Source organism: Melanerpes formicivorus, unplaced genomic scaffold (genome assembly GCF_026170545.1).
Source record: "Melanerpes formicivorus ecotype bairdi unplaced genomic scaffold, bMelFor1.0.p_v2 SCAF_2, whole genome shotgun sequence".
NCBI lineage: Eukaryota > Metazoa > Chordata > Aves > Piciformes > Picidae > Melanerpes > Melanerpes formicivorus.
This window is the reverse complement of record NW_027142354.1, coordinates 19,482,743-19,498,438: the sequence shown is the minus strand read 5'-3', so window position 1 is coordinate 19,498,438 and position 15,696 is coordinate 19,482,743. Positions and strand designations below refer to the sequence as shown.

The 15,696-nt window shown below is 36.5% G+C and overlaps 1 protein-coding gene across 1 annotated transcript in view; it reads right to left on the bottom strand.

The window, feature by feature from the left end:
• Nucleotides 1-4,386: 4,386 nt before the first annotated feature.
• The window catches only part of SHPRH (SNF2 histone linker PHD RING helicase), a 56,154-nt gene continuing 44,844 nt past the window's right edge, over nt 4,387-15,696 (bottom strand). The window contains exons 24-30 of the mRNA XM_068152438.1: nt 15,252-15,323; nt 13,339-13,527; nt 10,025-10,117; nt 9,386-9,472; nt 8,762-8,940; nt 6,139-6,219; nt 4,387-4,887 (exon numbers count right to left, since the gene is read on the bottom strand). Of these exons, the coding sequence (XP_068008539.1) occupies nt 4,791-4,887; nt 6,139-6,219; nt 8,762-8,940; nt 9,386-9,472; nt 10,025-10,117; nt 13,339-13,527; nt 15,252-15,323 (798 nt within the window). The 3' untranslated portion in view covers nt 4,387-4,790. The remainder of the gene's footprint in view (nt 4,888-6,138; nt 6,220-8,761; nt 8,941-9,385; nt 9,473-10,024; nt 10,118-13,338; nt 13,528-15,251; nt 15,324-15,696) is intronic.

Here is a 15,696-nt window from a genome sequence, read left to right as displayed (position 1 = left end):
ATTTTTTTTAATATAAATGCATATGAAGCACCTGGAAGAGCAGTGTCCCTCTAACAATATGCAATTTTACTAGCAATTATTTTGTTGTCCAAGATGGAACGCTGAATGTGTAAAGCCCAACTTGAAACCTAATTCCCTAACTACATTTGAAAGCTCCAAATTCAACTAACTCTCCTGTTTACATAGCATATGACTGCAGAGTATGTAGAATGACTATTTGGACTTCAATACTAGAATGATTCAATAGTTACCTTTGCCTCTAAAGAAAAGAAAGGACAGTGAACACACCAGGACTTGCGATAATGTGATTCAGGTGCAATTTATGAATACAAAACCTGTAGACTTTACCACTAAAACTCATAAGCCTCCCCAATTCTCGATTACTAGCTCCTTTTTATAGGTCAGCTGTACAATATAAAACCAGAAAAATAAAAATTAACAGACTGAAATTCAACATCACCTTTTACAGTGGTGAATAATGTGGATAAATGAAGACATCACAGGTACAAAAAAAGAATTTATACCAGGATAAAATTCCCTCTACCCCCAACACTTTCTCACTGATGCAAGAAGCTAGTTTCACTGTAGCCATTTTATGGAGTATGCTCTTTTACTCTACTTCCACTAAAGAAATATTTTTTGTAACAAACTGAGTAAACTGGGGGAGGGTGGAGGGTAGGGGGAGTGCAGGATAGCAGACAGAGAAAGAAGGACACAAACAGAGAGACACGGATGTCTTGGATCTCCTTTTTTCTCTATTAAATTACTTTAGCCTATATTTACAGTATATTATCTTGTAAATACCTCACATGTTTCAGGCAACCAAACAAGGAAGAACAGCAGAAGTGCAGTATCCCTGCAACTAGCCTTTCAGACTATAGAAAACCTTATAAAGATTTCAAGTAGGAAGTCTTTAGATAAAGCTTCAGAAATCAGTTTCATTTATAGCTACCTACCCTTTAGAAACTCATCCAATCCCTTACCTAGGCAGAACAATAAATTTCACAGTTAAATTTTTCCTACATCAGCCAACAGAAGCTTAACCAATACAGACTTTCCCCCCCGCTCCAATTTAACTGAAGAACAGTTGCTAATTAACCGAGAACTCTGGGACTCCTGGAAAACATAATGCAGTCCTAAGGATTGCAAAAAGGCATGGAAAAAACAAGAACACCATTTGTGTTCGAAAGGGCAGTGGCAAAGTTTTTAACTTGTTCTCAGTCACTAATACAGACAAAATCTTACGGCAGAAAGTATGTCTAATTACGCTTTTAACCAGAAACAACCATGCAGTTTTCTTCTGTAGGATCCCACTCACATTTGTACTGAAGCACAGTTACTTTTGAAGCAGAGAATGATGTGCTGACAGATGACTCGAATACTTCTGAAGATATTGGCAAAAAAGGTGATATTGGAACACTCACAAAAAGCCTATCAAGAATGTTCTGAGAGCGAAATCATGGCAGCACCATGAAAACAGATTTATTATGCTGTGATAAGCACCACAGATATACAAGCTGCACCCTAAAGGGTGGGGGAAACAAAAAGTTCACCTCACTAGGTGTTTTATGATGCCTGGAAGAAAACCTTTGTCATGACAAACTAAATGTTGCAAAGGATGGCAAAAAAACCCCAAACAAACAGTAAATGAAATTTTGGGTTCCTGTTCAAAATAATTCCTTGCATTTAGTCCCTGTGCTTCCTATTATGTGAAACTTGAAGAACACAATTTACTACTGACACAAGCTATATACTCCAATGGTTCCATCTTCTAATTTCAAGAGGTGTTTTAACACTGGTGTACACATTTTAATGTTATACTTTCAGAGCCCTAGACCTTGGTGCTCCACAGCAGTTGGGAAAAAGCAGATAGAACCAGGTACCTGAGGTATCTGGCATTCCACACTGATATGTGAGCAGGAAAAGAAAAAAAAAGGATAAAAGAAAAAAAAAGTCATGGCTAAAGACTTGTGCACTGTTTGATGAGACGATACACTTTTGGTTAGGAATCCAAACCCTACATATTTGTAAATAAACCACAAACCCACATCTTTACATAAATAATCCAAAAGCTTGCAAATTGGCAAACCTCTCATAGCCAGGTGTTTTGCAGTTGGCTTCTCTGTCTTGGTATTCACAAACAACTATTATTCCCATGTCTAGTTATTATTTGATGATGATGACGACATAGGAATTATAATTCTATAATCATTCTATAATTATATTATTCTAGGGCTATTACATCTAGTATGGGTGTTATGACTGTAAACATGATGTGCTTCCATAATTTTTAACACAGATATTTCTCTGAGTGAACAGCAACTCCTTGCTCAGTCACGTTATGTCATACGTTAAAATTCTCTGAGGACCATGAGAAAACTGGAATGTTGCTGCCCTCAGAGTTTCTGCAGTGTCTGTACAGCCTGGTCTCCAGTACACTATAGAACGACTTAGGCTGGAAGGAATCCATGGAGATCACCTGGTCAAACACACCACTAAGAGCAGAGCCAGCTTTGAAGCTGGGTCAGACAGTTCAGGGTCATTTGAGTTTTCAGTATGTTCAAGGATGGAGATGCCATGGTCTCTGTGCAAATCATTTGAGCAATCTCATGAAACAAAATCTATTTTATTTCCCCTGTTGCAAACTGTAATCTGAAAAAACCTAGTAATCAACAGAAGAAAAATGTATGAATAAGACTGACACATATGACAGATATGGGAAATAAAGATCTGTTGTCTGCAAATGTACTCAAACAGTCTCTAGAACAAAGTACCTAATTGGTCCAAAGGGACAACAGGTTATAAATACCAAACCCTCCACTTCTTGATACAATATTATTCATGTAAATTCTATTTGCATTTGTTGTCAGGAAGTGGAAAAGTTGTCTGCCATGAAGATAGGATTAATACCCAAACAGTGCAACTCAAATGCAGTACGACTGAAAGCAGAACTGAAGTTCAGTAACCATATAGCAGATCCATTTAGTTGACATCAGTAGAGTAAAAATTCTAAGATAAGATTTCTTAAAGGACTCCTTTTAGTTTCAAGCTCAAATAAGTTTTCTAAAACATACAAAAAACATTGTATACTGGAAAAGTAAATGCTGTAATTTGAGGGAATTAGCCTGTTGCTTATGGATATACATTTGCCCAGTCTCTAACATATGTCTATCATAACTTTCTAACTGAGATTGCTTCTGTAATACGTTCAAAAATGATGTTACACAAAATCACAGAATTGTTTTGGTTGGAAGAGAACCTTAAGATCATCAGGTCCAATTGTCTACCCAACACTGCTAGGTCACCACTAAGCCATGGCCCTAAGCACTACTACCTACATGTCTCTTAAATAGCCCCAGGGATAGTGACCCCACCACTTCCCTGGGCAGCCTGTTCTAGTGCTTTAAATACCTTATGGTAAAGAGATGTTTCATAATATCCAAAGTAAAACTCCCCTGGCATAACTTGAGGCTGCTTCCTCTTCTCACAAGTAACAAGCAGCAGGACAACAGACTGACTCCCACCTCACTACAATCTTCTTTCAGGTAGCTGTAGTCATAGGGTCTCTCCTTAGCCTTCTTTTTTCCAGGCTGAACAACCTCATTTACCTACTTACAAGATTGTGCTCTAGACCATTTACCAGTTTTGTTGTCCCTTGGATGTGGTCCAGGGTATTCATAACCTATGCCAGAAGGCTTGAAATTTGGCTTGCCTACTTTCAGTTGTCTAACAGTTAGCCTACATCACATCTGTTTTCTAAATTCCCTACTGCCAGCAGAGATGAGGCAGAGTGATCTCTCCTATCAAAAAATGCAGTTTCAAAAAAGTTTCATCTCTTTCCCTGATTATACTTGAGCAAGGTACCTAATAATTAGACTGCCAACCTAAATTTAATCTGTTTTGAATATTTAGATAGCTGCATCTATAACAGGGAGAACCAGACAAAAAAGAAACTGTGTGAAAAAAACGTATACAAGCACCAAATGATTATAAAGAAATCAGCAACTTAACCAACTAATTTTTAAACAAAGCACTAAATCAGTTATGGCTTCAAAAATAAGTGAAAACACATATAGTAAGTTCAAGAATGTAACTGATTACCAGACCAACACACATACCAAAAATCATAATTTAATTATCATTGTTTTGCAGTGAGTAAGCATTAACAACAAAATCCTTAATTGTCACAAGTTTTTAGGAGTATCTAAAAGCCTAATACAAATTATGCAATTAAAGATTAGACATTTAAAGTGTTATCAATAAGATGTTCAATAACTCTGCATTAAGTGCTAACAAGCCCTTTCTAGAAGAATATTAATTTACAGTTATCCTTTCTAACAATTCTTTGTACAGTAAAAAAAATTATATTAGTAATTAGTGTGTTGATTTTTCTTTCTTTTTTTTTCCCTGCTTCCTTTTCCCATCCAACCACCCACGTAGTTTTTGCTCTTGGACTGAGCTACTAGCCAATCACACCCGACGGTAAAAATCCTCTCAGCCAAGGGTCCAAGATAGCAGTTTTAGCATATAGCTCAAACACTCTTTGGGAATAAAATCCATATTTTTGTATAATGTGCAAAGTGCAAGTTTTCTCCAGTGCTATCAGAAGTGTGTGCTGCAAAGAACTTCACCACAGAATGAAATAGTAACAATTAAGACTTTTCCATTTCCAATAGCTCTGTTATGGACCAATGTTAGATATGTTTACAGGAATGACAGATTAAGTGGATTATATACATGTACTCATTAGGTCAGGTACTTTCTGACGTCGTTAGGCCAAACCAATGCATTTACTCAAGATCTTCGGTTTCCTCTGTAAAAAGGTCAGCCAAATCTGCCACTGTCAGAACTGAGGCTTCTGACTGCTTCATGGAAGAGCTTGTGTGGCTGTGGAAAAGAGTTGGATGCAGATATCAGAGAAGGAAGCAATATAAGTAAGTAACAAGCTGTATGCACTGAAGACACCACATTGTTCAGTCCAATAATTGTTCAGCTTTGAAGCTCAGCAGGAAAACACACTTTCTAACAGGGAATATACACACACTGATTAGCTGCTCTTTTTGCATGTTCTGAGCAAGACACAAAGTCCATCTAGTACTGCTAACAACTTCTCAACATCAGGCACTGCAGAGGAAGCAGGACATGAGATAGTTCACTTTGCCCTCTTGCGGATTGACTTCAGCTTCCAAGCAGAAGATTTGGTATTGCTTCCAAAACACTGGCCCTCATTGGATTGCATTCAACCACTGTATGTTTTTCTGAATTTCATATGCAAAAGTAGTATTATTTATGGATATGGAAACTCATTGAATCATCCTTTCAAAGCTAAAGCTGAAATATTTTGTAACTACAAAGACATGCATGTAAAGTTTTAACCTTGCTATTTGCAACAGACATAAAAAAGGAAGAATAACTAATTTCCTTCTAGATTTGTTATGTGTATGCAATATAGTTCAAGAGATGCAAGCCTCTTATACTTTCTGTATACAAAATGTAAATACCACTTTTGTTCCACTCCTATTCCATCCTTGCTTATAGATTCTGAAAAAGCAAATGCAGTGAAAACTGCTTTCTGAAGACTAACTTATGGGCTACCAGTTTTTCTTCCACTCCCATTCCACCCTTGCTTATAGACTGTGAAAAAGTAAATGCAGTGTATTCTGTATTTACACAGAAGATTACCTTATGGGCTAGCATTCTGAACAACTTTTGCACTGACTGCAAAACCAACCAGTGACACACAGCACTGACAGACGAGGTTTGTAGAAGTTAAAAATAATGAAAGAAAGAGTTAATGCCCTACATTAGAGCTTATAACATATGCTGTTATTCCAGTGGCAGGCTTAGTATTACACTGCCAATTGCAATACTTTTATAATAACAGGAATAGGTAAACTGAAAAGATAAAAATGTGATTTATTAATTGGGTTCTTATCAAATCTAATATACAAAATATAACCAAAATATTCTCCAGAGTATGAAAATACCTTAAGCTTCAAGTTACTGAAAACAGTTTAAAAGATCAAGGAGAAGAGTTTATAAGCAAGTTATGCATATACAACTGTAATAAAGTATAGTTGAGAATCACCTTTTCATTTTCAGAGCAATAATGATGTTTTAAAAAAATCCCACACATACCTTCTATCTACAGTTTTCAGCATAGTCTGCATTCTCTCTTCTATTGTTGCTTTTATCAGGAACCTATGGACAATGGTAGATCTGAATGTGTTTAAAAAAAAGAAAAAAAGAAAACAAGACCAGAAGTGAGCTGAAACTTTGTTGTTACTGTCTAAGTTCAAGGTCACATTTCTCTCACATACTAATTACTGTAAGAGTGCTGAAAAAATGCCTCTACCACACCTTGAGTACTGTGTCCAATTCTGGGCCCCTCATTTTAAGAAAGATGTTGACTTATTGGAACGAGTCCAGAGAAGGGTAACAAAGTTGGTGAGGGGCTTGGAACACAAGCCCTGTGAGGAGAGACTGAGGGAGCTGGGGTTGCTTAGCCTGGAAAGGAGGAGACTCAGGGGTGACAACTACCTGAAGGGAGGTTGTAAATAGGCAGAGGTTAGTCTCTTCTCCCAGGCAACCAGCACCAGAACAAGAGGACACAGTCTCAAGCTGTGCCAGGGGAGGTTTAGGCTAGAGGTTAAGAAGAATTTCTACACAGAGAGAGTGATTGCCCATTGGAATGGGCTGCCCAGGGAGGTGGTGGAGTCACCATCATTAGAGGTGTTCAGGAGGAGACTTGACAGGGTGCTTGGTTGCATGGGTTAGTTGATTAGGTGGTGTTGGATGATAGGTTGGATGTGATGATCTTGAAGGTCTCTTCCAACCTGGTTTATTCTATTCTATTCTCCTTCCCAAAGATGACTTACAAGGCTGTTAACAACTCCCACTGATAAATGTTTAAGGATCTTTACTGCCTCACAAGGCATATGCTTCCCCTTGGCTGAATAACAAATGGATATGAACTGTATTAAATAAAATGCTAAAGCAGATGCTGAGCTAAATTCTGCTTTCTGTGGCCCTAAAAGAAACAATGAGTCCTCAAGTGCCTATCATGTCTAAAGAAATTACTTTGGCCCACTGGTTATATTGCCACTGTCAATAGCTAGTGCAAGAGGCAGAGCTCAGTGCAATGGATAATTAAAGTCTGTCTGCAGTGTTTTAAAAATACAGTTCCTGAACATGGCAAAAAAAAACCCACAACATTTTAAAGTCAGCAACCATAGTAAACATAACATTGTTAGCACTGGTAAAGCATAAACCCCAAAATGTCATTAAGTATAAAACAAAATAAGAATTCCATGTATGAAATAAAATTTCATAGTTATGAAATAAAATTTCATAGCGGCAATAAAAAAAAAAGTCAGGCAGAAAAGGGTGAAATGGAGAAAAGTCAGCTTCAAAGATAAAGTGAGAAATTACTCCAGGCTCCTCAACATAAACATTTTTCAAAATATGAATCCATCAAACTGCGTTGAAGTTGAAACTTCAGCAGGTAATATTACACAAAGGAATGTTGAGGGACTACTTTTTGATTCATAGGCAAAGGTCTTGTCAAAGAAATGTAAATAAGAACTCATCTGAACTGTTAATACTTGCACCAGTGAAATGAGGAATATTCCCATACACTCACTGTTTTTGAACACAGCCCTTTTTCAAATAAGCCTTGCTAAAGACTTATTCTTAAGAAGTACAGCTCAGAACCTTGCTGGCTTTTGTACAAGTTTTCCCCCAAACTTTTGTACCAGAATCATGTAAAATTATAAAGCAGGCTGCTGTAATCCTATGCCTACATAGTCAATTAAAAATCTTTACCAACACACCCAAATATCCACCTGTTCATAAACATTATTTGCCATAATGTTTATTCATGCCCTCTCGCTTTGCCTTCACTTCCAGAACACAACCACCACTATTATTCTAGAATATGATTCCAGAATTGACTCCAGTCCTTTTTCTTCTTCGTGTACAGGGGTTTTCAATTATTTTTTCAAGTGGCATGAAACCTAAGGAAAAATGTACACATCTGTTCCAAAACCTTTGTTAAGTGTTCCGTACTATCCATGCAATATCTAAACCACTGAGCAAACCAAAGACACGTAAACTCATTGTCTTCAAAAAGACTTGGATGGAGATGGGAGTAGAACTGTGATCTAAAAGCTAATCAGTTCAAGTGTGTACTATAAACAAATTTTTGGAACATAAAAAAGCAAGAACAAAAGCAGCAGCCAAAAACACCAACAACTTATGTAGCTCCTAACCGGGAGCTAGAAATGGTCACCTAGAAGGAACCTGGCAAGGAAACTTGGAAGGGCTGTGCCCAAATTTAGCCACATATGACAGGAATGTTGAGTTACTCAGACATGAAAAGCAAGGACACTTCTGGACATGACTATAAGCAGAACTTGGAAGTTAAAAACTAAGGCATCTATGGTACCCACAAAATAGTGCATGTTTTTCAAGATTTTGGACTCAAGAGCCTATATTCTCCCTAAATGCCTAAATACAATTTGCTTCTGCATCTTACCCTTGTAGCTCAAAATTCCCTAAACCAAACCTTTCAGCAACATTTAAAAAAAAACAAACCCAAACCTAATTATTTCTGTTATATGATCATCTTTAAAAATTGGCTTCCTATGAATATTCTCACCTTCAAAATTGAGAATTTTAATGAACTTGATTTATTCTGATTACGATACATAGTTCTATTCTGGACCATATCTAAACCACTCCACATAATTTCAACTCTTACTTTGTTTGGCCAATACGATGTACTCTGCCAATAGCCTGTAGCTCATGTGCTGGATTCAGAATGGGTTCCACGAGCAGAACGTGAGTTGCTTCGATGATGTTGAGTCCATTAGATCCAGTGTGAAGAGGCAGCAGCAAAATGTTAATGTTTGGATCATATTTAAATGCAGAGAGATTTTCCTAAAAGATAAACATCACAGCAGTATGACAAAAAATCTTCAGGAAAGATACTGGGGGCCCCCTCTACATTTTCAAGGAATTATAGCTTTTACTACAGGCCCTAGTGACAATCTTGCGGTGTGACTGATCCAAGACTTCTCATCCCACAACATCCCAGACAGGTATCGCGAAGGCAAGAACTTCTTGGAACACTGACCAGTATCTCATCCTTAACAGCCACATCAACATTTCTTTCTCAAAAGTGAATATTCTGTTTACCTCCAAAGGCTTTAAATCGTGGCTTTTTGTGATTATGATTTTTTAGAATTTGAGATCAAAGCTTCTGCCAAACAACTTTGCTGCACTTTCAGTTTCACAAATGAAGCAATGAAAGGATCAAATTAACTTCTAGGAACTGTAATTTTCCCCACTGAAAACAACACTAAGAAAAATATCCTTTATGTACCTGAAATTTACTAATTCCATTGATCTGAGAAAAAATCATGTTGTTGTCATACAAAGCTTTTGAAATTATGTCCAACACATCTTGCCACTGTAAAGAAAAAGGCAATAAAACAGAACACAGCACAATAAAAATAACACATTACAAACACTAGTGAGAACTTCCTAAGAAAGAGTAGATAAAAAGGTCTTTCAAGTTATTAAAAAAAGACAGAAGGAAAAAGAATAAGTGGAAAACAAAGCAAAATTTTAAAAGTATTTGTGTATCAAGAACCAAATCTTTCATAAAACCAACTAAGAAATAGAATTAAAAGATCATCCAGAATAAAAGAAATTAGTACCCATCACAAAGTCAGTTTTATAATGGATCCAAAATTTCTGGACACTGCATTTTAAAATATCTATAATCTCTAATGCTCCCATATAAATCTCTTTTTCCTTTAAAGAACTGGGCTTTTGCATCTCTTGACTACAATCATTACTCATGTCCCAGCTACATGAATTGCCCTACAAATTCTCAAAACAGTTAAGTGGCTGTACAGAGTGAATCAACATTTTGATAGTTAAACTAATTCCTGAAAGTATTATGACTGCTTTAAGCTCACACACACACAAAGACAAGACAGAAAATTGCTATTATTACCGTTGAAAAAACTAAGGATTTAGCCCCTGGATCTTTAAATTGAATTTTCTTCAGTGTTCGGACCACTGCTTCCACTTTGGTAGAGTGACTTCCCTTTGAGAAGTTGAAGAAGAGCATTAGTAAAGTAAGATATTAAACAGTTCCTTCCACATTTGTTGCTTTATTAAGTTACTCTTAGATACTTACAGAAATGTAATAATCAGCAATCTGAAGAAAGGACAGGCTAGTAGCACTGAACTGCTTTTATACCTGCCTGATAATGTCCTGCTACAGCATAGGATCAGCAGTGTATTACAGCAAGTATCACACAGACACACCTCTCTGGTTCTGCTGTGAGGCAGAATGGATAGCCCAAGCACTGCAGCTGTGCCAAACATGCCAGCTAGGCCTCCTGAGATTTAATTTAGTGGCACAATCACTAAAGAATCTTCCCAACGCATAATTAATTTTCCTTCACTTCATAACTCTTGAAAACTGGCAGTGAAAAATGAACACTCTTTCTGGGCTTTTGTCTCTGGCAACACCAGACATGCTCATTACTATGAAGTTTGTTAAATATACTTAAAATCATAAGAAATAGGTAAATATAATTAAGTTTTTGAAGGATTGTGCACTGCAGTGAAAAAAAATCTTCATATTCTGAACTCAGAGGTATTTCAGCACTTAATGACTCTAATACTGTATTCTAATTCTTGTCCACTTGGATTTCTGTACTTTACTCTTTCCCCTTAGGTCAAGAAGAGGATTCCAAGAAGTATTTAGTATCTCCCTCTATTTCCTTCAGTATGCATTTTGTATTAAGCAATTGTTTTTAACAAGCTCTTATTTAATTTCTTACTTGTTCTTACATGCATAGTAATTTCAAACTGCACTAGATCCAGCTGGACAAATATTGTTTTATTTCTGTCTGCACCTGTCCTCTGAACATTTGAATTAACTATGTTGGCTTGCTACAATGACAGATCAAATTTACTGAAGCTATGCTGCTTGCAGAATTGGTGTGCAAGAATGTCAGCAGTCCAAGCACAATTTGGGAGCCAATGCTGGGCTGCTTGATTATTCACACATTATGGAGCTAAATGAATGCTCCAGAAATATGTGCAAAAGACTTTCTGCAGACAGCGAATGCTGCTATAAGCAGTACCATTTTATTTCCCTGGGTCTTCCATAGTGATTCAAACTCTGTGTCACAGTAATAGAAATAAACCATCTCCTTTTTATAACATCTCTGTTGCACCTGGTAGACATTAGCACTGTTTCCAAAGTCAGATGGTCAATTAAAAATGCTCATGACAGTAGGTGTTATGATCTGCAAAGAAGAATGACATGTTTGAGCCCTGCGGTATCTCCCTGCCAATTGTAACCACTTACAGGTTGGAGATCAGAGACTATCTTCAGGTATTTCCTATATATTGCAGGGTCATCTATGTGCTTTTCTGATACTATTCATCACTGTTTCAGTGCTGTCCATTCTAGCTAATCTCCTCTGACTGTCTTTTCCTCAGAGGCTTTTTCTGGACCTTACCATAGGTTCTATTTTTCCCTGCTCTAAGAAATAGTAGCTTTAGCCTTTGTGTTTGATTTTTCCACACCTCAGACTTACTGTGACTTAGGTATTACAAATCAAACTTTGTACAATGTCAGTAAGGGGAACTATAGCGGACAGAAAAACAGCACAATGATCAAAGTGGTTGCAGATCTTTTTGCTCTGTTTTTAAAAGAAGATAACTAAGTGTGCTTGGTTCTCATTATATTAGACAAATGATATTATACTCATCATTGAGCTAACAGACTAAAGCTTTGGTTTACAGCGGATGGAAAAATTCAATATTGTTCTCAATATTTACAGCGAGATGAAACCTGCTACTTGGTCCTTGGTTTTCAGTCTTTAAAAAGAAAAGAGTTACCCCACTCATGACCTACACACCTTGAATTTGCCATTTTGTTGACTATCCACAAGTATTTATAAACAGATTCGCTAGTATTAATTAATTACAGAACAGAACACATTAGAATCAAAACTACTCCCCAGTAAACAATTCATGTCTCAGATGATAGTTGGGAATACAAATCCTTTCGGTTGGAAGAGAATTCCAAGATTATTGAGTCCAACCTTGAACCTAAGACCACCATGGCCATTAAACTATGTCCCAAGGTGCCATGTCCACACATTTCTTGAACACCTCCAGGGACAGTGACTCCACACGTCTCAGCAGCACGTTCCAATGACTGACCATTTCCAAGGAAATATAGAAGAAACAGGCTTGGAGAGGAGCTCCCAAAGCAACCTGCTGTTGGAAACAGACCTCAGCCACACCACTGCCTTGCCTCTGCAACCAGGCTGTCAGCACCATGCACAGACCTGCAGAGCTGATCCCACTTGAGACTGTACCCTCACAGCTACAGCCACCCCTCTTCTGTGTTTTATTTATGAAATTCAATTATTCTATTCATCTTTTAATGCAATTTATGAACCAGATTTGAAAATTTCCTGTTAGAAACAGGGTGATAGCTCTAAACTCTGAAGAAACATATTTTTTAACAGATTATATGAAGCAAGGTCCTAATACAACCGCTTCAAAAATACAGCCTATTTACCCCCCCTGGTGCCTCATACTGTGAACTACTTCCAATCAAGTAATTTGAGTTAGGAAGCATGTATTCATAAAATGGTTAATATAACTAATGTGAATGTGGTAGCATTACCTGCAGTGCAGGCCACCCACCCTGGTATACCCCACAATGTTTAGTGATGCTTGCATGGATACATGGAAGTCTTTACCAGCATATTTCATTATTACTTTTTACTATTCCAACCAGATTAAAATTCTGACTGGTATGTCCAGCTGTGTTATAATAGTAAACAAAAATAGGAGTATCATCTAAATAAAAACGTTACCAATATTAGCCTTTTACCTTTGCACTTTAGTCCAGAATCCTCTATTTTTTCATGTTTTGTTTCCAAAATTTTAATTAGTTATTAAATGGGTAAGGTAAAACAAAACAACCCTAAACCAAACAAATTAAATCCCTAACAAATAAACTCCCCAAACCTCTTACTTGACAGGAAAATGTGTATTTTATACTTGAGGAAGGATGCAAAAACACTGATTACACTGTAAGAAATGCCCACATACATCATGTCCAATACAAAAGAAAAAGAACTACACCTATCATAAACAAAACAGATTATAAAAGTAAACGTACTTATAAAATACAGGGTAGATTTGTCTGCCTAAATGCAGTATACAGCAAAACACAACAAATACTCACTACTATAAGTTTGGGCCACAAAACTCATACAAACAATGTACCTTTACAGGAATGTCATCCTCCTGATTTGCAGTTTCTGCAGTGAAGACATAGGATATTTCTTTATGAGATGTTGTCTGCCTGCAAATGGCACATTTAATCGAGCTCCGACGGGTGCCGACGCTGTACTGTTCTATGATGATTGCTATGCACTCGTTACAAAAACAATGCCCACAGGTCAGCACTGCCCACTATGCAGGAAATTAAAAACAAAACAGAACAGTATCAGTTTTGGATGAATGCAAAAGAAAAGCAGAATACTAATACATCACATTTTTATTGAAACATCATTTCCATCAGATTAAAAATATAGAACTTTAGAAGTTTGACAGCTCTAGCTGCTATAAAGCCAGGTTTTGGAAGTTTTTCCAGCCAGAAAGATTTATGACCCACAGAAGTTCTCTGCATTTATTGGTTGTTGGTTTTGGGGTTTTTGTTGTGGTGTGTTTTTTGTTGTTGTTGTTTGTTTTTAATTTTCCCAGTTTTAAAACTAAGAAAGGACATTACAGTCATTCAGCTCTATGAATTATGATTCTTAATACATAGATTATGCACACAAATTAAGTATTTGCAGAGAAATATTTGTATTGGCCTTCTTTTTCTATACATTCATAATAGATCGGTCTTTATTTAAAAAATCCTGAAAGAAGTGCTTTAATTCTTGCCTATTTTTAAGTCCTAGATAACATCTTCGGATTTAAGACAGATTCTAAACAGAGAAGTGGGGTTTTTTTGTTGTTGTTTGTTTGTGGTTTTTTTTGACAGAAAGCATTAGGACCAAAAAATCGTATTGCTTAATCTGTTCTTTCGCAGGCCTTGAACATCTGTGTGAGCTGTGATACTCTAACACAAAAGGCGTTTGTGTAAGAGTGTTACTGCACCTAGAAATAGTGTCTTACTCTGTACTAGTCTGCTCCATAGGCCATTCTAGGAGGAAAAAAATAAAACAGTTGTCATGGGTCCATGGAGCAGAGGGAATTATCAAACAAAATATATTGTGGGCTTTGCAAGGTTCTTTAAATCATGCAGAAACAGCATGCAAAAGATTTTAAAAGATCTGTGCAACATTATGACTACTATTATCTAAAGTGGCAGTCCAGGCCAATGATAAAGGCATTTTTCCTTTCAACGAGCTCCTCCAGCTCAGACTTGAAGTACAATAGCAGGTAACAGGGCAAACACGTGTTCTCTGTTAACACCTGTATCACTCTCAGAAGAAGAGTGCAGAGGAGGTTTTGAAAACATAGCAGGACACCAGCCCATGCTTATGCATGTCTGTAACACTAACACATTTTAAAGCAGCCACCCTGAAAAAAGAGCAAGTTTAGTTTTCTTGAGGAGTCCTTTCATATTTTCACCTAATGCCTGATAAGTAACATATAAACTATGGCTTTGTACTCTATGATACAGATCACAAATCTCACTTAAAATTTCAACTATAGCAGTACAGCAGTTTAAGTGGTGAGGAAAGAAATTTTGACTGCCAGTCATTTTCTATTGGGTTTTACTACTGTTTAAATAGCTGCTATCAACTTCTTTAAAGGCTAGAATAAATAAAATAATACTATTAATAAGAGTAGTTACAGTAAAATACAGAAGCTTATTTCTTTCTTTGTTCTATTAGATTATAAATGAAAAAAAAAAATTCTGACAAAGCATGAAAGCAAAACTTCAAAGTTATAAACAATCAGCAACACACATTTTTTGAACACTTCCATGGAAACACCTAAGAATTAATATCAGCAGCTAAAGACATTAAAGTTGCTTGCTTTTAAACAAGATTTTATTTCAGGAGAGAGACTGGTTGGTACATTACAGGAAAGGTCTTATTCAGATGTTGAAAATTTGACACAGAACTGCTTCAGATTAAGGTAAAGATGTTCTAAAACCAAAAGATGATGACTAAATATCTTACCTGCTTTCCCAGCTGACGTGCACAGATTGGACATGGTTCTGGGTTAATCCCCCCAGTAGTTTTATCCTGAGACTACAAAGTAGGAAAAAAACCAACAGCTTTGTGTTTCAATAAATAAAAAGTTACTCTATGTTTATACCGAGCTTCTAGAAAAAAATGAATAATGAATTCCTTAAAAAAACCCAACACACTGTATGAGCAAATTAAAAAAACATCATTCATGAATAAATAGTTTGAGGAGTTAAAAAAATATGCAATTATAGTAAGTAAAAGGAGTACTGGTCATACTGCTGTCCTTCAGATAGTATCTGCATTTGTACTACAGCTTTGAAAACTCCTGGCAAAAGATAAGCTTCAAACAAAAAACTCCTCATATTTTCTACCAGCTCCATGTTGTTATAAATATGCTTAAATATACTTAATCATGCTTAACTATGTTTTTTTT